At 34.2% G+C, this 26,347-nt stretch overlaps 3 protein-coding genes across 4 annotated transcripts; all 3 read left to right on the forward strand.

The window, feature by feature from the left end:
• The first annotated feature begins 1,292 nt into the window (after nucleotides 1-1,292).
• LOC123697993 (cytochrome P450 4c3-like) lies at nucleotides 1,293-7,886 on the forward strand. Its single transcript, XM_045644589.1, has 10 exons — nucleotides 1,293-1,500; nucleotides 1,983-2,075; nucleotides 2,544-2,654; nucleotides 4,589-4,774; nucleotides 5,742-5,938; nucleotides 6,050-6,104; nucleotides 6,186-6,363; nucleotides 6,565-6,716; nucleotides 6,967-7,149; nucleotides 7,500-7,886. The coding sequence occupies exons 1-10, from the start codon at nucleotides 1,344-1,346 to the stop codon at nucleotides 7,646-7,648; spliced, it is 1,461 nt and encodes a 486-aa protein (XP_045500545.1). The 5' UTR covers nucleotides 1,293-1,343; the 3' UTR covers nucleotides 7,649-7,886.
• A 1,092-nt stretch (nucleotides 7,887-8,978) lies between these two features.
• Nucleotides 8,979-11,858, forward strand: LOC123697975 (pre-mRNA 3' end processing protein WDR33). Its single transcript, XM_045644551.1, has 2 exons — nucleotides 8,979-9,204; nucleotides 9,281-11,858. Exon 2 carries the CDS (start codon nucleotides 9,298-9,300, stop codon nucleotides 11,845-11,847), a length of 2,550 nt encoding a protein of 849 aa, XP_045500507.1. The 5' UTR covers nucleotides 8,979-9,204; nucleotides 9,281-9,297; the 3' UTR covers nucleotides 11,848-11,858.
• A 291-nt stretch (nucleotides 11,859-12,149) lies between these two features.
• On the forward strand, nucleotides 12,150-25,740 carry LOC123697982 (protein smoothened). 2 transcript variants are annotated; one of them, XM_045644558.1, is made up of 10 exons: nucleotides 12,150-12,264; nucleotides 13,778-14,435; nucleotides 14,543-14,756; nucleotides 14,930-15,050; nucleotides 15,256-15,334; nucleotides 15,453-15,677; nucleotides 16,053-16,254; nucleotides 16,751-16,921; nucleotides 21,329-21,532; nucleotides 24,569-25,740. In XM_045644558.1, the coding sequence occupies exons 1-10, from the start codon at nucleotides 12,235-12,237 to the stop codon at nucleotides 24,975-24,977; spliced, it is 2,313 nt and encodes a 770-aa protein (XP_045500514.1). In that variant the 5' UTR covers nucleotides 12,150-12,234; the 3' UTR covers nucleotides 24,978-25,740. The 2 variants fall into 2 exon arrangements, with proteins under 2 accessions (XP_045500514.1, XP_045500515.1); XM_045644559.1 differs by having other exon boundaries at nucleotides 24,584-25,740.
• Nucleotides 25,741-26,347: the final 607 nt, after the last annotated feature.

Below are 26,347 nucleotides of genomic sequence, written 5' to 3' on the forward strand. Positions count from 1 at the left end.
AGTCTTTTTTTTCCTCTTACGCTTGAGTATGCTCAGGAATAGAACCCTTTCATTTTTCAGGGTCTGATTCGATGTGGTTTAATTGTTATTAAATAAACAAAAAAAATATCGACTGTTCTCCATATATTTAGTATATATTCTTTATTTTTATTTTTTTATATTTATAGTGTACTCAAAATTCACCATTATAAACTCGATTCTTTATACTATAAGCCAAGGTTTAAAAAAACAAGTTGGTAGTCAGTCCCTTAAACCTGCGCAGTTTCACATCTAGGTGGGGCCACAAGAAAAATAGCTCAATAATTACGGTACCGCTTTCTTTACTTTTCCAACTGTTTTCAGACAGTACAAGAGCATTGGCACATGAGAACAAGTGTATCTACATACTTATATTATATACACCTTTATAAATAATCAATTTTATTGTAAAGGATGAGAATATGAGGCGTGCACTTTTGGATTTTCCAATTCTCTCTCTCTACGCATGGGACTGGCACAAAGTCATTGATCTTTTTGCTCTATCTCAAAACTCTTTAATTTTTAGGAGGAAAGAACAATAAAGATACCTACTCCTAGTCCTATTCTTACATAATTGATAATATATAAAATTGTGGGTTATTGTATCGAAGCTTTACATTTCAATTAATTGAAACCGTATAAACACTGATTCTATATGCTTAAATAATTATATGCATTTGTTTAATTCCGCTAATTTGATGATCTGCTAACACATCAATTTGACAAAAGTTTAGCACCTTCGGCCGTCGATTTAATATAATACAGGTACATCAGTGATATTTTATTAAATTTACATACTCATATGCACATACTAGAGGCTATAAATGTGTAAATAATATAAGTAATGTAAACACAGTTTCTTCAGTTAAAATGCAAATAAATAATGATTTATGAATTACGATCTTGTTCTAATTTATATCAAAAAGGTACGTATACAATGAGGGATATAATACTGGGAATTAAAAAAAAACTATAGGAAATAAATCACGTCAATTTATTAGCTTAATTCGTTAGTGATGTCCCAACTAGGTTCTAGGTAAATAAACCTTACATCAAGATGTTTATAAAACCTTTTGCGTTTTCATATTTTTTTTAGTAGTGTCGCTGATTTTGTAACGTACATAGGTACCTACTTCAATTTATTCAGCAAAGTATACAGTCTGTATACTACCATCAATACTTTGTTTTTCAACATTTTCTTATCACTTTATCCAAATTTTTTTATTTAAGTATATACCTAGGTGGTTAATTCAAATAAAGTTTAAAAATTATAATACGTGTGACGGTTTATCAATTATTTTAAAAGTAAACAAATTAAATAGAAAATGTTTATTATTTTATTAGTGTGTTTCACATGTGTTATTTATTATTTTAATTTTCGTCGAATGAGACGACCTCTGTATGAATTTTCCGCAAAGTTACCGGAAGTCGGAAGTTTACCGTTACTCGGCCATACGCATTGGTTTATTGGCGGACCAGAGAGTAAGCATTTATATAAAACTTATTATTTATTATTTACTTAATATTTACTGAGATAATTTTTATTAGATTACTGTATAATGAAATGGATTGACGCCCTAAATAATAAATAAGTAAATCGAGAAATTCAATAGTCTGAAAAAAATGAGCAATACGACACGTTGCATTTTTTAATTTAGCTAGAGGGAAAACAGGAGACTAATAAGTATATATATTAAACATTTATAGGCATAGTTTTTTAATTATTATAGAAATAAGAGCTTTTGGACTGTGGCTACGCCCGCGTAGTCCACGTAAATTCTCATCTATACATATGTAATAAATATTTAATACCGAGTTAAAAAGTAGCCTATGTCACTTTCTAGCCTCGTATTCCAGCTATATAGAAATGAAATCGCTCGCATTTATTATAATTACTACTTAAAAGTAAGAATGTTAAATCAACTAGGTAGGTAGGTACAAAACAAATTATGTTTTTCTTACAGAATTGTTGGGAAATATTCGCCAACTCGCGAGCCTTTTGAATGATTGTCCTCACAATGTAAACAAAGTTTGGGTGGGACCTTCACTCTATATAGGTATGGATTTTAATATTTGTTCATAATATTACTTTGCAAGTACTTTATTTCCTTATATCTGTAACTTGTATTTTAATGCCATATATAAAGATGTCTAAGTAGCTTTATGTTTGTGTGTATTGTGCGTGATGTTTAATCGTTATATTATGACCATACGTGGACCATACGCACGAACTATGTGCGAAAAACAAATATTTGTTATTTGTTACTAAGACCACTGGTGTATGTCGTGAAAATAGTTTCCATCCGCAAGTGATTTTTATGAATTTTATGTATTACAAGCCGGTTGGCCCGGCTCTGCCCGCAGCCCGGGATAACTTTTTGACAAATCTATTTGTACACGTTACACGAGAACAGAATTTCCTTAATGAGTTTAGTAGTTTTTGTTGTTGAATAGTTTCCGTAGATTACTAATACATTTAAAAGATAATATGCAAAAAAATATAGAGTAATGTCTTTTTCTTTTAGTGACTTTTAACCCTGATGACATACAAAAAATATTGGAAAATTGTCTTCAAAAGGACTCTTCATATAAGTTTTTGCAAGATTGGCTTGGAAACGGACTATTTGTCGCCCCAGGTAACTATGTCAATATCGATTTCGTGATTTCAGTTATCCTCGTAACGCCCAGGCTATTTTTACCAAACATTGGCTTGCAGCCCAAGTACCTTTTAAAAGGTTCACATGGTGCGGACCCGGAGATGATGAAATCTAAAAAAAGTGCCTTAATATTTCCGTATGAGCGTGGGATTTTTTCTGCATGTAAATGTATGTCAGTGGAAGGTTTTGAGACACTAAATAACCCCAAATTCGTTATTCTTTATTTAGGCATATGGGCTTTAATGTATTACAAAACCCGATTTCGCAAAATTCGTATTTTTGAAATTATTGATTAGTGGTAGACAATACAGGGTTTATTTTATATTACAAAAAACAATGAACATAAATATTTGGATTAATACATGTCTTCCAAAATTTTAATGACCAAAAAGATATCTCACACTAACAATCTGAGAAAAAAATATCAATTTTTGAGCAATATGATCATTATTTTCTGTACTTATTATTTTTAAAGGCTAGTTTATCACGTGTTTTAGGATTTCTATCAGAAGAAATCCACTTCCAACAGATGACAGAAGCAAAAATTAACAAGTTTCTAAATTGGAGTCAAAAACACGATAGCAACCCATATACCTTTTAAAATCAGAATAGTAAATTGATATATTTCTATAGAAATTTTAAATAATTTTGCAAATAAGAGTTGGTTTTTAATAAAAAAATATTATTTTCAGATTCTTCAGAAATAGAATTAGAGCTTTCTTAGTTTTGGTTTATGTTGAAACTTGAAATCCTCATCTCCAAATAGTTCATACTCTTCTATATCTGACTGATTTAATACTTCTAAAGCTTCTTCGATATGCTCATCTCTCATTGGGTTACCTGAAAAGGATAGATACTAAAATATTCTGTAACGGACTAAATAATTTACTTTATATTATGAAGGAGAAAACGGTCTAAATCATAAGTTGCAAAGGCAAATCAAATTGATTAGTGGTTTATTCCCTTATACCTTTTAAAATCCAATAATATGTTAATACTCTTATACCTTCTAAAAGGTATCCAGATTTTACAAGGTTATTTTACACGCATATTCTTTATTTTCGCGTAAATCTAAATGTAATTATAATATTTACATATTTGGCAACAAGCAGAGTAAGATACTCTCAGTTAAAAACCTAAGATTGCATCAATAATCATGGATTGAACTTACCACGTCCTCTAGTCAGTCAAGATGGCCAGACTTTTCGCCGGAAATTACATATATTTTATTTTTCTATTGGCACTATTGCTTAACCATAGACAAAAACATACTTTCCAGTAGCCGGATAAAAAACAGTAATTAGATTTGGTGCGTAATTTAAAATGTTACGGCGTTTTCAAATCAGTTACTGTCAGATACCTTTAAAAAGGTACCGCGGGCGTTTATGTCATAAAGTTGGATAACAGCTTGGGCCGGTACCACTATCGAGCTGCATGCCTTTTAATAGGTATCTGGGCGTTACGAGGTTATGGGACATCAACTGCTGAACGGAAGCCTCCCGGATGGAGACTGGAGAGCTAGCTAGCTAACTTGCTTAAGGGCTTGCTAAGGGGACTTGCTAAGGGCAGGCTTAAGTGATGTTGAAAGAAACGAATTAACAAACCAACGAGTACGAAATATTTAGTCGCACACTACTTATATACTAATTATATAACAAATTCTATGTGATGCTTTTGGACGACCCGAGAAAATTTCTACCTTGTAAATTGTAATTGATTGAAACTGGCTAAACCTGGAAATGTAATAGTTTATTAGTAAAGTATGTAGGTACCACGAAAATGCATAGTTAGGTACCTAGATTCAGGATAGTCTACGATTCGTATCACTCGATGATAAAATTCAGGGCTAATAATTTTAAATTGTAGTTTAGGTACCAATAATATTTATTTACCTGTATCTAAATTATTTTTAGTTGACTTATGGAAAGTGCACCGTAAGCTCCTATTGCCAATATTTCACAATCGTATAATAGAAGATTACATCAATGTGTTCGGAGAACAAGGCACTATACTTGTGAAACAAATGAAGGAAAAAGTAAATAAACCTGAGTTTGATGTCTACAAATATGTTACATCATGTATGTTGGATATTGTTTTCGGTAAGGAATTTTTGTTTGTATTTTTTTCTCATATTTCACCTGATTTCACCTATTTTTGGTCAAGTCTAGTGAGAAATTTTATTATGCTTCTAACAGGATGTTCGTAACTATATTTATGTATAATAGTAGCTTTAATAGTAGCTATGATATTTTGTATTAGACGTGAAGTTGGTTGCTGAAAAGTCCGTTGCGATCATAATATGTACTTAGATACTCCTTTGTCATTACCTACTATTTGAAGTACTTATTGCAATATGCAAGGTAAATAATTAATAGGTATTAAGTGAGTCAAGTAAAAAGAAAATATATCATTTGCCTGGTTTCAAGCAACTTGGTTATTATTTTATAATTCACTAGCTTCCGCCCGCGACTCAAGAAAAATTAAGAAAAATTAAGATTTTTTTTTCTACGTATTTTTCCGGGATAAAAAGTATCCTATTTTATGCCCAGGATAATAAGGTATAATTATACCAAGTTTCATCGAAATCGAACCGTTAGTTTTCACGTGATGCCTGAACATACAGACAGACAGACAAAAAATTTTTTAATCACATATTTGGGCTTGGTATCGATCCAGTAACACCCCCTGCTATTTATTTTTTCAATATTTTCATTGTACAGAATTGACCCTTCTACAGATTTATTATATGTAGATATAGATTCGTGAATGTGGTGTTTACCTATCTAAAATTGTACACTTAGCTTTAAGTTTAATTTTATGTATATTTGTCAATTTGTGTAACAATTTCTGGTAAACCTTAATAAATATATAAATAAATAAATAATCTAAAGGCTTATTAACAGGAAAATTGTTAACGTAATCTAAACAATTAGGTTTTTCTCCTGGAAACACTTCGCAATTATTTATTTTTATTTTTAGTAGGTAAATAAAGAACGATTTTTTTTATCTTTTCCGCGATTTTTTTTTTGTTGAACCAAATCCCTTTATTCAAATAATATTTTACAGAAACGGCAATGGGCGAGAAAATGGACGTGCAGCATAATCCTGACACCCCTTACCTTCGGTCAAGAAACTTAGTCATGTCTATAATAAACATGCGTCTGTTTAAAGCCTGGTTGCAGCCAGATGCACTATTCAATCTGACTTCATATTCCAGTATACAGAAGGAAAATATTGCTCTCACACATAAATTTACAGATGAGGTAAATAAACTATCAAGTTTTCGTTAATCATAGTTTGTAGGTACACGTTCAGCTCAGAAAGCATCTAATTATGATAAATCTTTGATTAAATTATTAATTGACTTGTTACAGGTTGTTAGTAATAAACGAATTGCTTTTGAAGCCCACGGTGAAAATATTACAAAAGGTACCTACTATACTTCATTTGACTTTTGATTGTGATAACGTAATTTGGACATGCTTATTATTTTTCAATATTTTTTCAAAGAGCGCAGAGATCTTCTGGAACTCTTACTGGAGAGAAATCCAAATTTTACGGATGAACAATTAAGAGAACATATCGATTCAATAACAATAGCGGGTAATGATACTACTGCATTGGTAATAAGCTACACACTTCTACTGCTGGGAAGCCATTATGAAGAACAGAATAGAGTTTATGAGGAGTACGTAAATTTTCATTTTTTTTAAGATTTATTAGTAAGTATGTTGTTGATACGCTATTTCAAATTAAAAAGACTTATAACTAGTTAGTTGGGTTCCTAGTTTAATTTTCTTTTTTACTTTAAGTTGGCAGGGGCATTAAATACATAGAGCTTTCATTTGCGATTTTAAAATAGGTTAATAATAATTGATATATCTTTTAGGCTTAAAGATATTTTCGGAGATTCAATGAGGGCACCAACCAAAGAAGATTTAAGTAAAATGGAATATTTGGAACGAGTTATCAAGGAGACGATGCGGCTCTACACCGTTGTCCCAATTATTGCAAGGAAGACACAAAAAGAACTTAAACTTTGTAAGTATCAGGCAAAAACACATTGTAAACTTGCGGAAAATTTCTATCTGCATTAAGAAATATTAAATACCAACTTATCAAAATATTCTTTTATAAATTTGTTTTTAATGTAAAATTGAATTTAATGTAACTCTGAGACTAAATACTCTGAAACTTGTATAATTTTTTTTCAAATGTGCTTAATTTTTTCTTCGATTCAAAGTCAAGTGTGTGGAATTTGTATAGAAGTAAATAAATATTTTTCTTTCAGCTACCTGTACCGTACCAGCGGGTGTAGGATGCGCTATCCTGCCCTTCGTATTACATCGGTCGGAGAAAATTTGGGGTTCTGATGCAGATTGCTTTAATCCTGACAGATTTCTACCAGAAAACAGCGCTCACCGACACCCATGTTCGTTCTTACCTTTCAGCTATGGCACACGAAATTGTATTGGTGAGTTGATATATTGTTAAGTTAAGATTTTTTCTCAATAATAGTCAACTAGAGTTTTCCAGATGTCTACATATTTATAGAGCTTATTTTAGAGATCGATTCTCTTTTTTTCGTGTCCCTTAAAAATTTTATGTACCTACCTACATTTTAAATATTGCATACATTCGCAAATTGAAACGAATACATAGTTACTAAGTTATACTCATAAATCGTAGATAGCAATAATTATCTATTGTCTAGGAAATATAAATTAAAGTCAAAATCAATCAATCAACTTCCCGAAAGGTCTTTAAAGACATGATGAATTCAACGCTAACACCTCATTTAAAATGACTTATATCGTTTTTTAGGTCGACATTTCGGCATGTTGGCGATGAAGAGCATCATAGCAAATGTACTAAGATCTTACAAAGTGTCGTCTCAAGAATGCGGACGCCTAAAAATTGAAATACTGCTTATGCCGGTTTCAGGCCACCTTATTACTTTAGAAAAACGATAAGAATTTAAAGTATAGGTAATTAAATTGATTTGTTGCATTTATTATGTGTAATTTAAATTTTCTATATGCCCAGCCTCCTCATCTTTTACATAAGATAAATTTAATAATAAGATAAGTGGCAGCACATTCATAGAAATAATTTATTATGAAATCATAATCAGCGATTTATAAATTTCACTGGTTAATCTGGATTGTGGAAAATGTTTGTGTAGTGTACATACAGTGCGTATGTAAAATAAAAAAGGGTTATGTATAAAAGGTACCCATAAGATTGAAATGTGTTTTATTTCATACCTTGCACACAAAAAAAACATAACGAAGTAATAAATATAAATAATATCGTCTCTACAATTTATGTAGAGACGATACAAATGTATCATGAGCAGATATAGCCTACGTACTTATGGGATTCGCTTAGAAGTCTAAATTCACCGCTTACCGCTTACCGCTACATAACAGCATAGTTAAGGCCTTAATAGGGGCTAGCGACCTTGCTATAATATGTTGCTAGGTGATTTACAAGGCGGGATCGGGGGACCGGCGCGAATCTACCGTAGTAAAAGTACGTATAAAAATTATTAAAAATATATTTGGATATGGAATCAAAATTTAAAACAACCATGCCCTGTGTTTCAATTTCATAAACCCACTGTAAAAACACTACGATTTAATTGACGTTATATTGACTTAGCGTTTTGGTTTAAAGTCCAAAAATCATGATTTTTTTCCAAAAAACCTGATTGTAAAATAAACAAAGTAAAACAACCATGCCCTTTATCATAGGTATTCGAAACTTTACTGTGAAACTTTAATATACATTTTTTTTAGATATGTACATAAAGAATCTAAGAAGAAAAACGGTTATAACTAGAGTTAATTTTCGGTATTAAAAGGGAATTCTACCCGATTCAGGGCATATACAAAATTCATGGTCATCTAACTACCATTCATAAAAATAAAAATACAATGATTAACATAAACATATAAAAAAAATCAATGATTGGTTGAGTAGTCAAAAAGTTAGACAAGGACCATTTACCGTTGATCTCTCTCCCTTTCGCTCAAACCGCTTGCTTTTGGTAAGCATAGGTATCTGCTTATAATATATGGAAATCACAAACCTAAGCGTATAGTAATAATCTTTCTTAATCAAAACAAATATTTTTTGGTGCATTGTCTAGCTAATACTTAGAGCTAATAGTATAACGTGAATATTAAGGTACACGAATGGTTATAATCTGTGGTTAGTTATGTTAATCTCAGCTTGTCCCATAAGTATATTTTATCTATGTTTATTTACTCTGTATTCTATATGAGTGATGAGTCTATAATCTATGCAACAAAACATGGCTGGTGTGATTTGTTGGACGTTTGGATTTCGGTAGCATTCCGTTTTTTATTTTGTTTAGGTTAAAGCGTGAATTTATTTCGTATATCCAATCCATGTGGTATTTTATCCTTCCTTAATGTAAGAAATAGAAGAGAAGTATAAAGTGAAGTGACGTCTCGAAGCTGTTGTGTATATTATAATGTTACGCGTTGCTTTTTGATATAAGGTAAGATTTTGTTTACTGAATTTCAAACATCTTGTATGAAATAACTAACATGTAACCAGGAAATTTCTCTAATTAGGTATCGAAGCTATAAACATGGATTTTGGACACCCGCCGCCGAATATGGCGATGCCCCCGCCCGGCATGGGAAACATGGGACCGCCCATGGGTCCACCGGGCCGTAACAATATTCGCCATAATTTTAGACCGTTCCACTATCAGATGAGATTTCCCCCTCAAGGTCCTTTGAACATGTCACAAGATGATTTCGATGGTAAACGTTTAAGAAAATCAGTCATGCGTAAAACTGTAGATTATAACTCTTCTATTATTAAGGCCCTCGAAAGTCGCGTTTGGCAAAGAGATTGGAGGGACAGACATGCGTTACAGCCCGATGCTATGTACACACCTGATCTCTTACCCCCACCATCTTATCCAGATAATCCTATTAATGCAGTTACAACCCGTTTTGTTAAAACAGCAACAAATAAAATGAGATGTCCAATTTTTGCAGTAGCTTGGACACCTGAAGGTCGTAGATTAATAACTGGGGCTTCATCCGGAGAGTTTACTCTCTGGAACGGTTTGACATTCAATTTTGAAACAATATTACAAGCTCATGATTCACCTGTTAGGTCAATGGTATGGTCACACGGGGAAGGCTGGATGGTAACTGGTGACCACTCTGGTTTTATTAAATACTGGCAAAGCAACATGAACAATGTAAAGATGTATCAAGCACATAAAGAAGCAGTTAGAGGTATTAGTTTCAGTCCCAGTGATTCCAAAATTGTTACATGTTCAGATGATGGTACATTACGTATATTTGACTTTTACCGGTGTCAAGAAGAAAGAATTCTGCGTGGACACGGAGCTGATGTGAAATGTGTTCAATGGCACCCAACAAAAGCATTAATTGTATCTGGTAGCAAAGATAACCAACAGCCTATAAAACTGTGGGACCCCAAGTCTGGGACAGCACTCTGTACCCTTCATGCTCATAAGTCAACTGTGATGGATTTAAAATGGAATGAAAATGGTAATTGGTTGATCACTGCCTCAAGAGATCATTTACTGAAACTATTTGATATAAGAAAGCTTGGAACAGAATTACAAATATTTAGGGGACATAAAAAAGAAGCTTCAAGTGTTGTTTGGCACCCTACACATGAAGGATTGTTTTGTTCCGGAGGCTCTGATGGTGCTATTCTGTTTTGGAATGTCGGCACTGATAAAGAAGTGGGCTGTATTGAAGGAGCCCATGAATCAATAGTGTGGACAATGGCATGGCATCCCTTAGGTCACATTTTATGTTCTGGATCCAATGATCATACATGTAAATTCTGGACTCGTAACCGACCAGGAGATCAAATGAGGGATAAGTATAACTTGAATACATTACCACCTGGAGTACAAGATGACAATGAATTGGATGAACCGGGAGCAATTCCTGGAATGGGACCTGAAGATAAAGTGGAAATATTTTCAACTGATACTGACAAAGTCATTCCTGGTTTGGATTTAGACACTACCTTGATCCCAATGGATTTTGAAAAGAAGGTGAAAAAGGTTCCTTACAGTAAGCCTATACCAAGAAATTTCCAAGCACAGTGGAATCACGGACCAACAATAGATGATGCAGCTACAGAGGCTTTAACCCAAGCACTTGTAGAGTCTGTCCCTGGTGCTGTACCCCTTCAACAAATTCAACCAACGGCAATTTTTATTTATGGCAAACTTATTCCCGTAGAACCTGGATCAAAACTAGAAAAGGCTATTTCAGATGGGCCAGTAGCTTTAAAAAAGTATATTGCTACTGGTGAATTAGAGGATCTGCAAGATATGATGCCCCACTTAGAAGATGATGCAGATGAAGAGAATTTCACTCCATTCGAGTATCCCACAAATGATAATGAAACTGAATCAACAGAAGAAGAAAATAAGGAAAAAGAAGATTATGAAGAAGATCAGTATTATGACAATGATATGGACACTAGTGATCAAAATAGTCAAGAAAATTATAACAATTATGAAAATGGTCCTGACAGAAGTAATATGCCAATGACCAACATGCCACCTATGATGGGACCCCCAATGAATATGGGAATGAGACCACCTATGGCCCCTCCAATGCACCTTGGACCAATGCATATGCCTCCACCACATATGGGCAATATGCCTCCCATGCATCCCATGGGCAACATGCCTCCTCCCATGGGAAATATGCCACCTATGGGTAATATGCCTCCTCGTCCACCATTCCCAGATAATGGATATAATAAAGGTCAATTTGATTCAAGCTATGATAGTAATCAGTCATACAACCAAGAGAATGATGATTACAATGATGAAGATCAGAGTTATGATGAGGAAAATTATAATGAGGACGGAGATAATGATGAGAGCTATAGGCAAAATCAGAGGTGGAGTGGTGGTTTTAGAGGTAGAATCCAAGACCAAGGGAGGGGACGTGGTAGAGGCCAAGATAGAGGGAGAGGGCAAGACAGAGGAAGGGGGAGAGGTATTAATGGATTTGGTGTGAGAGGGATGCGCGGCAGGGGCATGGGACAACGTGGCTCAAATTGGGGACGACGAGGTGGTGGGGCTAATCGATCCTTTAGAAGGGGTGGGAAACAACCCAATTAGTTATCACTCTTAAATTGTCATCTCAAATGCATGTTTCAAAGACTTTAATTTTGTTATTGAACTTGAGTGTAAGTGCGAATAAATAGTGATGAAGAATGGATAAAAAGGTTGTATATAATTTTTACAGCTTGTATTACTATTTCGAATACATTAGAAACATAATAAACTTCTATTATGTCATCAAAAAAAAAAAAATCTTTGAATTTATCCACAGGGTTACCTTTTATTTTGGAACATGGTGAGTTAATCAGTTTTTTGTGATTTATTTTAATTTAGGTTTTCGACTGACCTTTGAAATTTTTTTACAAGCAGGTAATACATTGTTGGATGTGGCCCTACAAGTGCTATGCTTCAAACTGAAGACTGGCGAAGCTTCAATCATCAGGAATGACCAGAAGAAATTTCACCATGTTTATAGTAAGACCTAAGAATTTTTTGATTATGTCAATAAAGATAATAAACAATAAAAGTACCCCTTTCCACAAATTATAAGAATAATAAAGTATGAAAGAATATGCAATAAAGAAACAATAAATGAAAATAAATGATACAAAGAAACAATCAAGAGCATCCTTTGTCCTCCTCATCAGAAATAGTCAGTGTAACATAGTATTTTATTCGGAATCAGTTATGTATTTACTTTATTGTATGTGTCATTTATATTAGGGCTCTGGGCTATAGTTAATAAGACGAGTGACTAAAAAATAGCTGAACAACTGATTATGAGAATCTCATGATACTGTTTTAATGACTTGAGTGGTGTGAATTTGAGTAAGCAACAAATAAAAATACTGGGTAATTATAAAATACTGATTTAGCGTATTGCACGTGGGTTGTGATTAAGCCATTTGAGATAGTAAAATTCTAAATGTGCGGCTAAATTACTAGTTGAGCGACTATAATTACAGAGACGGTAAATTAAGGAACACATTTCATTGGCTCAGGTTTCTTAAAATAGTTATTTCATTAAATTAAAAATTAAAGTTTGAGATTTTTTTTTGTTTTAGTTGCACATTATGGTATTTTTCAAAGTGATTTTTCTATTCGAAACAACTCATTTAAGATAAAGTGCCGCTCAGTATAAATAAATCATGTGTGAAATAATGAAAAAAATGCAGGATATAACATTGTCATTCAAAAAAATATGAGGTCGCTCAAATATTATGCTCATTTTGAGTAACTCAAATAATGTAAGTTAGTCGCTGTTCTATTGATATTACGTGGCTTGCAGACAGTCGCTCACTTAGTAATTCTGAAACCCAATTAATTTTTTTTGTCAGCTAAAACTTTAATTTGCAGTCACTCGTTTAAATACTACCCTATATATTATTTGTGTGCTGTATGCACAATGCAAACTGCATAATATACTATAATTTATATGTGCTTTTACTGCGATAAATATCCTTGAAGTAAGTAATTATAACCTTTGTTTTCAAAAACATCCTCAACAACAAAAAAAAAAATTGCAATCAATTTATAACATATTCCATTTTATCATCATCAAATTAAAAGATACGAAATATTTGTCACTTGTTCATGAAAAAAAATATATGTACGTTGATAACCAAAACTTTCACACATATTATATAATATATTTAATGAGGAATTGTATTTAAATGTGTGATTATTTTTATGGATCTGTAGTCCATTTACTGACTGTATTTCCCCACCCTAACCTTTCCGCTCTTGAATTGTTTCAAAAAAAAAGATTTTTTATTAATATACCCTCATAGTAATCTTAAGAAATTGATGAAAAATGTAGAAATAAATTGATAAAATTTCAAAGGGTTTCATTTATTGCCCTCCCCATGTGAATAAAGAAACATTGAGAAATAAAATGTAGTTTTAATTTACATTTTTTATTATTTTTTTGTTTTTACCCCTCTTATTTTTCTAGGCAGCGACACTAAAGACTTCTCCATTGTTTCAGATGGAAGCGGTGAAATGGCTTGCCTGCTTTATAACTATATCAACATGTGCGGCAAGTCAATACGACAGCGGGAGCGACAAAAATGGTTTAGCAGACTTAATGGAAAACAGCACAGTGCGTCTAGAACCTATTGAAGGCACACCAAATTATAGACTTATTAAACCAGAGAAAGGTACACAGTGGTTTCCAGAAAGGGAAATCAAACTCGACAGTTGTGTGCGAAAATCGCGATGTGAACCTCTAAACAGAACAACTTGTTTGGGTGTAAAACTGCCATATAATAAAACGAGCATCCGCCTAACATTTTATGACACACAGTACAAAATACAAAACCAGCTAGAACTGTATAGAGAACTTATAAATGTACCAAAGTGTTGGGCCGTTATACAACCATTGTTGTGTGCAACCTTTATGCCAAATTGTGAGAAAATTAACGGTCACGACATGGTTTACTTGCCTTCTTATGAAATGTGCAAGATCACTATGGAACCATGCGCAATATTATACAATACCTCATATTTTCCGTCCTTTTTAAAATGCAACGCTACGTTATTTCCGCCAAGATGTGATAATGCAGCTAGAGAAATGAAGTTTAACACAACTGGCAAATGCCTCGCGCCACTTATACATACGGACAAACACATGCATTTTTATGAAGGTATGTTTATGAACTGCAGAATTTGGTCTGTGACTAAATTACTGCTTTTGCAATTAATATAAAGGATACTATCCTTTCTTCAGTGATAAATGTGTCTTTCATTCCAGGTATATCAGGATGTGGTTTGCCGTGCAGGGATCCCCTGTACACGGAAGACGAACACCAACAAATACACCGTCTGGTAGCGTGGGGTGCGTCTGTATGCCTCGCCCTGAACCTGCTTACCGTAGCCACTTTCCTCATAGATTGGCGCAGTGCTAATAAATATCCTGCCCTGGTTATATTTTATATCAACGTGTGTTTCGCTGTTGCGTCCATGGGGTAAATATATTGTTACATATGAATGCAAAATTTCCAAATAAATTGCATTCAGTTTTAATTATGGTCAACTATTTATATTTTTGTCTAAAGTTTCTACCCACTTTAAAGGAATACAGTTATCATGTTAGAAAATTAATTTCATGTCTAATAAAAAATAAATGTATCTATTCTAGGTGGTTGGTGCAATTCGGCGTTGGGTCCCGTGACGACATAGTTTGCTCAAAAGATGGCACGCGGCGTCAAGGAGAGCCGTCCGCTGAAGAGAATCTATCTTGCGTCGTGGTATTCGTATTGGTAAGAACTTCTAATTATTGTCTGATATGGAATATTTATTTTTGTTCCATTGTTTTTATTTTCACCAATTTTAACTCGGAAGTCGGAACACATTGATCATAAATATTGCATTTTGAATACTGTAATTTTTATAAAAAAATGAAAACGTACTGCTTTCTGTATTATTAAATTGTATTGCTTCAAAACATATTGTTTCTTGTTTCAGGTATATTATTTCATGATGGCAGCTTGTGTGTGGTTCGTGATATTTACTTACGCGTGGCATATGAGCTTTCGTGCATTAGGTAAATATATTTTATCCTAAAAGTTCTGAAACTGTTTCCGCTTTATTCTTTAAAACATTCCATACTGATTTAGTTAATCAAAAAAAAAAATATATAGCAATTTTATTTCTAATTTCAGGCAAAATCCAAGACAGAATAGACAAAAAAGCGGCATATTTCCACCTAGTGGCTTGGTCTCTGCCGCTCATTCTGACCATCACTACCATGGCATTCGGTGAAGTGGACGGTAGCAGTATAACCGGTGTATGCTTTGTCGGTTACGTGAACCATCCAATGCGGGCTGCGTTGTTGTTGGCGCCTCTGTCCGTGGTACTTGTGCTTGGAGGATACTTTCTGCTTAGAGGTGTGTTTTAACAAATTTTCCTATATTAAAACTAAGTATTTTTTTATTTTATTTATTAATATGAAAAATAGTTTTGCGTGAATTAAATATTTCAAATCAATATAATATTTTGGAACGTTGTTTTTTTTTAGAAAAAAATAGATATAGTTTTAAGCCGTGCAGCGTGTGCGTGTTTCTCTGTCTGTCTCCCTCTCATGGAAAGGAACTTCGTTCCCGGGTGTCCTTTAACCACCAACCACACTACTCATAACGTAAAACTTCAATGATCTGTTAGATTGACCAAAATAGATCATAATAATTTTCTAAATAGCCTATGATAGAAAATTGCGTATAGTTTTTTTTATTTTAAATACTAATCAAACTCAAAAATTTCAGGTGTATTCTCACTAATAGCGGTGCGCGTATCTAGCAGGGACGTGATATCACCGCGCGCCGCAAACAAGATCCGCCAGACGATTACACGGTGTTCGCTCACGGCCACTCTAGTGGCGGTCTTCATTTGCGTCACCGTCGCCTGTCACGTGTACGAGTTTAGGAACGCGGACTCGTGGAAGGAGTCGTTCAAGAATAATATCATGTGAGTATGCTGAAACTTGTAGTAGTGTCTTCTTGAAATATTTAAACATTTGGTTTTGAATTACGAAGGATTAAAAACTTATTGAATGCTCATTACATTTCTTTGTAAGTTATTAATGTAATGTAAACATAACGTATGTATTTCTTTCTTATTCCACTATATCGATAGATTTCGACCTGATAGGTTAGTTTGTTAATTCAATAAAAATTAAAATGTATTTCATACAATTTTGTACCAAATTTCATCCAAATCGGTTCAGTGGTTGAGGCGTTACATTTAAAATATTAGATAGGATTATGGAGAAGATGCGCTCGACCAAGAGCTAATCCCGCGTGCATAGAGACACCACATCGGGTTCATGCTAAATAATAGAGGTGTAACAATAATTTAGATATACATAACTTCCGAGCAGAATATTTATTTATTTATTTAAATAGGTCATTATTTTCATTAATTAAAACAAATTCATAACTATAATATTTATTTTCCTTTCCAGATGTCGTCTCGAAGCGCTAAAGGAGCCAGAGCGCGAGTGCTGGAATGGAGCCCGTCCATCAGTATCAGTACTGCAGTTGAGGCTATTGTGCTGCTTCGCTGCCGGCGCGCTGATGGCCTCCTGGACCTGGACACCGGCAGCCGCTGCTGCGTGGAGACGGTATATGGCCAAGTGAGTTGATTGAGACTATAATATTTAGGGTGTGAAAATTACTAAATTAAAAACCTGATTGTCAAAAGAAAAGAAATATTTGACTGAACAAAAGTTCATTTTTGACATGGTTTCTATACTTATACTAGCGGTCCGCCCCGGCTTCGCCCGTGGTACATATTAACGTTTTCTCTACATAAGAACCATCCTCGTACTTCAAGGAATATAATAAAAAAAGAATTATCGAAATCGGTTCAGCCGTTCTCGAGTTATGGAATTACAACGAAAAGTGGCATTGATTTTTATATATTAGATTACTATTATGGTACTACTTTATCTTTACACAATAAATGCGAATTACATTTTTCATGTTTGTCACGTGCGATATGCTTTGTACAGTACTCCAAAAGTAATAATGCGCATAGAAATCTTCGTCACTGTTCGGCAACTGTCATATTCTCGGAGCGTCCGAAGATGATATCTATATAGAGCTGTTAAATGCATTTTCTTCATGCATAATTTAGTCAAATTATATGTTTTGTGCTAAAAGAGATTAATATGTATTTGTAGGTAAGTAACGATTTTGTTTCGATAATTCCTTGTAAGTAAATAGCGAGTATAACCCGCAATCGTGATTGCGAATATATTATCTTTGTTGGATTGATTTACTTGGAAAATTTTATAGTACTTTTAAAGTGTCTTACTGAAGTTGGTGTAATGATGGAAGAAAAGAAGGTTAAAATAACACAAAATTTATATTGTATAAAGTATGGTTTTCAAACACAGGTTTATATATTTTAAACCAATGACCTATTATACTAGTAGACGCGGCATACGCCAACATCATTGCACTAAAAAACAGCGTAATTAATACATACCTACTTACTAACGCATTATCACCAATACAGTTGTTCTCTCTTTCACTCTCACGCACGAGACATAATACATGTCTCACTCATGTACTTCGTAATAACAACTGCCGATTAAAATATAAAAAGAACGTCCAGCCACGACGCTGAATGGTGTGTGACTAAGTGAAACTCGGGCACTTAGCTGAGTTTTTTCTTGCCAAAATTGAGAGCGGGTAACGTATCTAGCTTTTTTATACAGGGTTACAGGGAAAGTCGATGTAGATCCGTTAAGGGCATGTAGTACACATCATTTCTGAATGATTTCACTATGTAACCTCCCATCCTAAACTTAACCGTTTTCGAGATATTCGAGTTTTAAATTTTTTTATGAAAATGCCCAATTTTTCGGCTATTCAATTGAATATTTTGAATTTTTTTGACTCTTATGATTATTTTTTTGGTTTTTTACATGAAGAATGAGATGCTTAATTACCTCAATGACTAAAATTGCACGTAAGTTAACTAAATAGGTAATTGTAGACGATCGAAACTTAAGAAAATAAGTACAAATTATAAAAAAGTATTTTTCCTTTCTGGATATCTCAAAAAATTATTATGGCACTTGCTCTGCAGATGTGCTTAAAAACATCTACATTTTATCAGCTATCCAACGAGGTATAACAACCTAGGGTTGTATTTAAACTCATAGAAAAAAACATAGTTGAAAAGGTTCAGGTAGCGGTCTAACGGGTCCCTCGGCTATTGTCCTTCAAGTTAATCCGGTGCGTGTGAGCGAGACAACTTACGATTTATGCAGATGAGAGTGAGAAAAATAATGTGCAAACACAAGTTTGGGGATACAACATGCCCATTGTTTTGTATTTGGTCGTTTGTTTGCTTGCCATCCATTTTAGTCGGCTCAAGCGATTCGTCCATGGTAGATGCGAATTATTGTGCTTTCGGATTCCCACACGACTTATGTGTGTGACTTAGGTGACCTACTAATGATCTCCCATTACAATTACTGCGGGACATGTGGTTTCAACATGATGGCTGCCCTGCTCATTTCAGAAGAAGCGTTATGGAATGGTTGGACACTAACTATCCTAAAAAATGTATTGGACGAGGTGGGCCTTTACCCTGGCCACCCAGATGTCCCGACCTGACCCCCAGACCTTTGAGTTTTGAGTTTGAGTTTGAGTTTATGTATGGGGGCACATGAAGAGCCTCGTTTACAGTGAGCCCAACCCCATATCGTTAGTAGAAGTTCTCAAAGAAAGGATGCTGCTTGTGTGCTGTTGAAATGCTGCTAACGACATAAGAAGAACATTAACCACATGGTGTAGTGTAAAGTGGACTACGTGAAAGAATGAGAAAATGTGTGCGAAAGAGTACATGAACTACAAAATTTTATTCAAAAACATTAGGTGAATAAATGTTATTTTGAACTGATTTATTGTTTCATTTAGCTTACTACAATCACCGACGATCTGTACGCCAACTATGAGTTGAGCGTGAGTGACTTTGTATGCCAACTAGCGTTAACAACGCATCGATTACGTTATTTTCCAAACAATAGCCAGTAACTAGTCACTTACGCTCAAGTAATAGTTGGCGTACGGTCATTATTTGTCCGATCGACGATGTGAACAAAAAAAATGCTATAAAACTGAATGATCTCCTAGGTCAGGATAACGGGATATCGATGGATGCATGAAGGTTGTACCTAGCCGAGGGAGGCCTATGTTCAATAGTGGAAGCCAGTAGGCTGAAATGATGATGCTGAACTTAAGTCAAATTAATTAGATTAAATAAGGGCTATTTATTCTGACTGCCATGTAGCCTTAGAAACTAAGTTTCACCTTTGAGGTTAATAAATACCCTAGAGTGTTATACCTCGTTGGATAGCTGATAAAATGTAGATGTTTTTAAGCACATCTGCAGAGCAAGTGCCATAATAATTTTTTGAGATATCCAGAAAAGAAAAATATTTTTTTATAATTTGTACTTGTTTTCTTAAGTTTCGATCGTCTACAATGACCTATTTAGATAACTTACGTGCAATTTTAGTCATTGAGGTAATTAAGCATCTCATTCTTCATGTAAAAAACCAAAAAAATAATCATAAGAGTCAAAAAAATTCGAAATATTCAATTGAATAGCCGAAAAATTGGGCATTTTCATAAAAAAAATTAAAACTCGAATATCTCGAAAACGGTTAAGTTTAGGATGGGAGGTTACATAGTGAAATCATTCAGAAATGATGTGTACTACATGCCCTTAACGGATCTACATCGACTTTTCCTGTAACCCTGTATATCATAGTTTTAAACCATATATGTAAATCTTATCATTAAAATCTCAGTTCAAAAGTATATTTACAGTACTGATCATTCTTCAATATTATGACAATTACAAAAAAAAATAAAAACAATCAAAATCAGGGATTATCTTTATTTCTGACATTTTAGATACATCGGAACTCTTCTTCATTTTCACTTTCCCTACTGCCATCACCTGTGTAAATAATTTCATCGATTAATTCAATTCACCTTTAAAAACAAAACCAAGAAGGGTACGTAATAGCAGCTCTATAATGTATAATTCCACACAGAGAGAACACGTGCAGTCACCACCAATATTTAAAGACAACTGACGGATTTTTGAGTTTTTTGACTGACAGGCTACCGTCACCTACCGCCCGATTTGTTTTTGATTGTGTATGACCGTGAATTGACTTCTATTTCTTTTGAACAAGGTGAAAAATGCAAGTTCGTTGTTTAGGGCTCTTACGATTCAATGATTCGAGTGTCTTCGGAAATACGACAATTAGCGAAGATTTGCATGCGCATTATTAATTTTGGATTACTGTACTATATTTCCTTTAAAAAAGTTCCACTAATAATGTGCATCCATCATCAATATATGATAATTGATATCTGTAGCGACACTTATCTTAGAGGGATCTTATCAGCCAGCCAGTCCAGAAGACTGGTGGAGGATCCTCCCTTTATCAATAGATGAATTTCACCTTCCTTCGTCCACATATTATTTATGTATTTATTTAAAGACATCTCAATTTTTAACATGCTTTTCGAAATTGTTCATAAAATCTTATTCTAAATTGGCTATTCACTTTCAGATTTTTATTGTAACCAAAGCTGATGATTGAAATGATTTTTATTTATTAAGCTATTGCATAGCTTCTATCGCGGGCCTTGAGCGCGGGGACCGAATAGAGAAATTCCGTAACGAAAAAACCTCACGCTGCCCACTCCGACGGGCACGGAGGTGTGGCTAGAAGGCATGCTATGCAATAGCTTTACCGCGGCAGTCCCCGAGTGCCACACGTCTTTTTTGACGTGATAACGTCTTTAAAATCGTTTTTGTCGGGTGACATGTTCAGAAACTTGTGTCACACCAAAACCTCACGAGCGCGATCGCAGGTATAACGAGAGAGAGACGGACCGATCTCCCGTCTCATCTCATCATTAGACGTTATCACGTAAACATCTCGATAGTAAACCTACTTTACAAACAACCAATTTTTTAATTAACATGACACGCTCGCACGCAGAAAGTGCGGTTGCTCGGTGGAGGCGGAGATGACGCGTCGCGCGCGCAAGCACGAGCTGATCGCGCGCGCGTACCGGCGCCGCAACGAGTTCATGACGCGCGGCCGCCTGTCCATCTCGCTGGGCGGCTCGCGGCAGGACCCCGTCGGCCTCTGCCTCGACCACACCGCGCCGATCGACTGCCCGGACGACGCCAAGCACGAGAGGTAAAACGATTCTTCATAGTTATCTATGTAATATTTATATTATTTACTAGCTTCCGCCCGCGACTCCGTCCGCGCGGATGTCGGTCTTCGCGTGGATGGTTTATTTCTCCATTTTGAGACCTCTGACAATAACATCTTATAAATATCTATTGGACCCAATTCCCAAATACGGTTAGGCCTATAATAATACGCAACCTGTGTTCGCGGTTCTACGGAACAACGCACTGTGTTTCATTAGATCAAAAAAATTTCCCTGTGCTGTTTATTGTATTTATCGATCAAGGGATGTATTTAAAATGTAAGAGTAGAATACCCACGTGTCAATTTCTTATACTTTTTTTTTGAAAAAATGGCAAACTTTAGGTGAATTTTTCATGAAAAATATTGAAATGTATTCTGGAATCGTAACTGTCTAAGATATTTATTTTAAATAAATATAAACTTATAAAGCATCTTTGGGTGCATATTATCCAGTTTTTATTTTTGGAAAACTACCTACGAATAACGAGAAATATATTTTTTTCAGATTTTCGTTTTTATTTTTTTTCTCCCTAAAAACGCAAAAGTGCGGCTTGTCACTAGCATAGAATTATTGCTCATAATAAGGCCTATCACTCATAAAAAAACCACGCCGCACTATTGCGGTTTTTGGGAATAATACGCCATTTTCAAAAAGGTCAAAAAACACAACATAGGGTTGTCGCAAAAAGGTCAAACATGTTTTTTTTTTCTAAGTGTGGATATACAAGGAATAAAAAGAGATATAACGTACATACTTATCACATCGCAAGCCCGAATTTATATATTAATTATAAATATATTATTTATTTATTTATTTAAATTTTAAAAATTTTAAAAAATTAAAAAAAGGTTTCCCAAGCAGGTCATTAGATTCCATGCCTAAATATCTCATTTATTGTAATATGGTAAAAAATATAGTACAAAACAAAATAAAAAGAATGATGGTCAAATTTATTGACAACCCTTACACTATGTTTAGAAATTGGATTCCTTCTAAAAACCGCAATAGTGCGGCGTGGTTTTTTTATGAGTGATAGGCCTTATTACGAGCAATAATTCTATGCTAGTGACAAGCCGCACTTTTGCGTTTTTAGGGAGAAAAAAAATAAAAACGAAAATCTGAAAAAAATATATTTCTCGGTATTCGGAGGTAGTTTTCCAAAAATAAAAACTGGATAATATGCGCCCAAAGATGCTTTATAAGTCTATATTTATTTAAAATAAATATCTTAGACAGTTACGATTTCAGAATACATTTCAATATTTTTCATGAAAAATTCACCTAAAGTTTGCCATTTTTTCAAAAAAAAAGTATAAGAAATTGACACGTGGGTGTTCTACTCTTACATTTTAAATACATCCCTTGATCGATAAATACAATAAACAGCACAGGGAAATTTTTTTGATCTAATGAAACACAGTGCAACGTCTATGGATAAAACTGAAAAATTGAGATTAATTTTTTTTCTACGTATTTTTCCAGGATAAAAAGTATCCTATTTTACGCCCAGGATAATAAGGTATAATTATACCAAGTTTCATCGAAATCGAACCGCTAGTTTTCACGTGATGCCTTCACATACATACAGACAGACAGACAGACAGACAAAAATTTTTTTAATCACATATTTGGGTTTGGTATCGATCCAGTAACACCCCCTGGTATTTATTTTTTCAATATTTTCAATGTACAGAATTGACCCTTCTACAGATTTATTATATGTATAGATTTATTTATTCTTTATTGTACATAATCTTATAAATAAAAGTACAACAAAACCATTCAAAATGTACAAATGGCAGCCTTATGTCTCTAAGCCATCTCTGCCAGCAATTAACACTAGCTTCTGGAGTTTCGCCTGCGTAGTGAAGAAAATACCGCATAGTTCTCGTTCCCGTGACATTTTCGGGATAATACCTATCTTATGAGTTATGACCTTTCGCAGGTCTCATAATTATTATCTATGTAACAACTTACTATTTATCTATATTTAACACTAGGTTCCTGGAGCTGCGCGCGCGTAGTCAAAGAAAATACCCCTGGAATTTCCGGGATAAAATCTATCTTATGACCCTTCTCAGGGCACAAACTATCTTTGTACCAAATTTCATCCAAATCGGTTCAGTGGTTGAGGCGTTACTTTTACATTTAAAACATTAGTAAGGATTATAGAGAATATGCGCTCGACCAAGAGCTAATCCCGCATGGGGTTCATGCTAAATAATAGAGGTGTAACAATATTTTTATTTATTAGATATTATGTATATATTTATGGAGATGACGTCTGCGCTCGCAAGCAACAACTAAGAGCTTGGGCGCAAGAGCAACTTTTGTCTCCGCAACTATTTTGTCTCTCCCATCAACTCTATGGGCTAGTAAGAAAGTGCGCGCACGTAGCGACGCAACTCCCCATAGAGTTGATGGGGGAGACAAAATAGTTGCGGAGACAAAAGTTGCTCTTGCGCGCTAGCGCGCAATCGAACGCGTGTCTTAGCGGCGGAGTTTATTCTAAACATGAAAGGTAAACAGACTAACAATATGTCATGATAATTATAGTTTTAATCTATGCTTAGGGCTGATTTCATAACGACGATGATATGTTGATGTGGCGAATAATTAGTGAAAATGTATGACAAAAACGAAAAATACTAATATGTGCTATTAATTATTTAATGAAATGATAATAAGAAAATTGTTAATTAGAACACTGCACACAATTTGTCACGCATATGATGACATTATGAAAACATTGTGAAGCAATAAAAGTATCTCATTATAATAAGCACTTATAATTTTATGTCACATTATGTACCATAAATGGAATACAATGCGTGTAAGAATCACATTATAAAATTGAATATTAACCGCGCTTCAATTCGATGAACACGATTTAGATTATATGATTAATAAGTGCCCATTACTTCTATGAATTTAAGAATCAACAACCAAAATATAGTCTTGAATAATTGAAACACTTTGAATGAAAGTTAAATATATTTTAAAATTTACAACAGTTTGAATTGTTTCAGTGGGGAGCTGTCGTCGTCGTGGGCGGCGAATCTGCCGAGGTTCGTGCGAAGACGCGACGCGCTAGTACTGCCGGCGCACACGCATCACTCGCTCAGCTCCACGCCCGACCGCAGAAACTCTCAAGACTCACAAATCAGCATCAGCCTCCGCCACGTGTCCGTCGAATCTCGTAGAAACTCCTTGGATAGCCAATTGTCTGTAAAAATCGCAGAAATGAAGACGAAAGTGGGCCGACGTCGAACTAAACACGGCAAGACAAAACGTAAGACGCGCGCCAGTGCACGCAAAGAGAGCACGCCGTCGATAGAAAGCCAAATAAGTCGTTATTGGCTGCAAGCGGTCGCGGGCAATAATGATCCCTCGCGGGAAGAGGTAAAGTTCAGTTTTGATTGAATGTGATATTGTGACCAAGTACAAAACTATATTATATGACTTGTATCTCGTTTTAGACTAGTTTATCAGGAAGTTTTATACATATTTTTGGTGGTATTAGAATCTCGACAAACACTATCTGTTACAAGAACAATTATCTGTTACCAAATACATATCTTATTGATAGTTTATGCATTTGAAACTCGAAATATTCATGCATATTTTTATAGAATCGTCCATTATCATTTTTATCATATTTTAAGATCAGATTTATATTTTTAAGACTGACTTTGAATCTCTAGTTTAAAATTTCCTACTTATATTGGACAATAAAATATCCATGACAGAAAGAAACATATTTTGTAAATATAAATGTGCCATAAGCGGCAGTATAATATGTAAGTCTGTACAGTGACTGATTAATTAATTGTTCGATGCGTATTTTAAGGCTAATTGTAATTATTTGGAGCATTGAGATTGAATATTTTTGTAGCTGACATTTTATATGGCATTTATTGGATTTTACATAAATAGTGAAAACCGGTTGTGATACATGTTTGTATTAATTTCATAGTGACGCTAATAAAAGCCAATGATCTTGATGTGCTGGCTAACAAGAAATGCAAGTAACATTTTATATTTGTATTTCGCGGCATTAAACGATTTCGTTTAATATATTATATTATTAATTAATGTATTATAAGTCTGTGCTAGCTTTAACTTTTACATCCATATTGTTTTATTACCAATTAAGTTACTTTGTACAATAAATATTTACTGCGAACAATATAGTTTTTTTTAACCTGATTCCTTCTTGCTTTTATGTATGATGAATACGCAACTACTTTTATAAGGACCGAGGTGGCCACCCAAGATGAAAACATCAACCCATGTTCCATACCTATAAATTTAAATTTTCTGAGGACGATTGTTTTAAAAGTAGTTGCATATATTTCTTCATCTTGACGAGTTGACACGTCTTGGAACATCGTTTTGGTGTGGTGGCCACCACAGGCCGAAAACATCGACTCAAGCTTTACGCAGACGCCAGATATTAGGAAAATTAAAGACTCCCGTCTGTTTTGACGTTATATATCAATTTACTATGACGTAGTACTTGGTTGAAAAAAATACACAATATAGTTAATTTTCATTCAAAAACAACGCATATTTTTCATTGAGTATGTCTATGTAATATTTTTAGTAGTTTTTCGAAATAGTATCATGTGAGTTTTTAAATGCGTGATATTTTTTATTTTATTTTTGTCTACGTAAGTGTATATTATTTAAATAATTACAAAATTTTAATAAAACAAATGTGTATTTTTTTACAACGAATTATTTAAAATTGCTCTGAATACGTAATTACAGTAACGGATTTATCGGTTTAA

This window comes from Colias croceus, chromosome 15 (assembly GCF_905220415.1).
Source record: "Colias croceus chromosome 15, ilColCroc2.1".
Classification (NCBI taxonomy): domain Eukaryota; kingdom Metazoa; phylum Arthropoda; class Insecta; order Lepidoptera; family Pieridae; genus Colias; species Colias croceus.

Coding starts and splice junctions, on each gene's coding strand:
- LOC123697993 (XM_045644589.1), top strand. CDS start 1,344: ATGTTTATTATTTTATTAGTGTGTTTCACATGTGTTATTTATTATTTT. Junction 4,775..5,741: donor TATGTTGGATATTGTTTTCG/GTAAGGAATTTT, acceptor AATATTTTACAG/AAACGGCAATGGGCGAGAAA. Junction 6,717..6,966: donor ACAAAAAGAACTTAAACTTT/GTAAGTATCAGG, acceptor TTTTTCTTTCAG/CTACCTGTACCGTACCAGCG.
- LOC123697982 (XM_045644558.1), top strand. CDS start 12,235: ATGACCAGAAGAAATTTCACCATGTTTATA. Junction 16,255..16,750: donor TCGTTCAAGAATAATATCAT/GTGAGTATGCTG, acceptor TTTCCTTTCCAG/ATGTCGTCTCGAAGCGCTAA. Junction 21,533..24,568: donor GACGACGCCAAGCACGAGAG/GTAAAACGATTC, acceptor AATTTACAACAG/TTTGAATTGTTTCAGTGGGG.
- LOC123697975 (XM_045644551.1), top strand. CDS start 9,298: ATGGATTTTGGACACCCGCCGCCGAATATGGCGATGCCCCCGCCCGGC.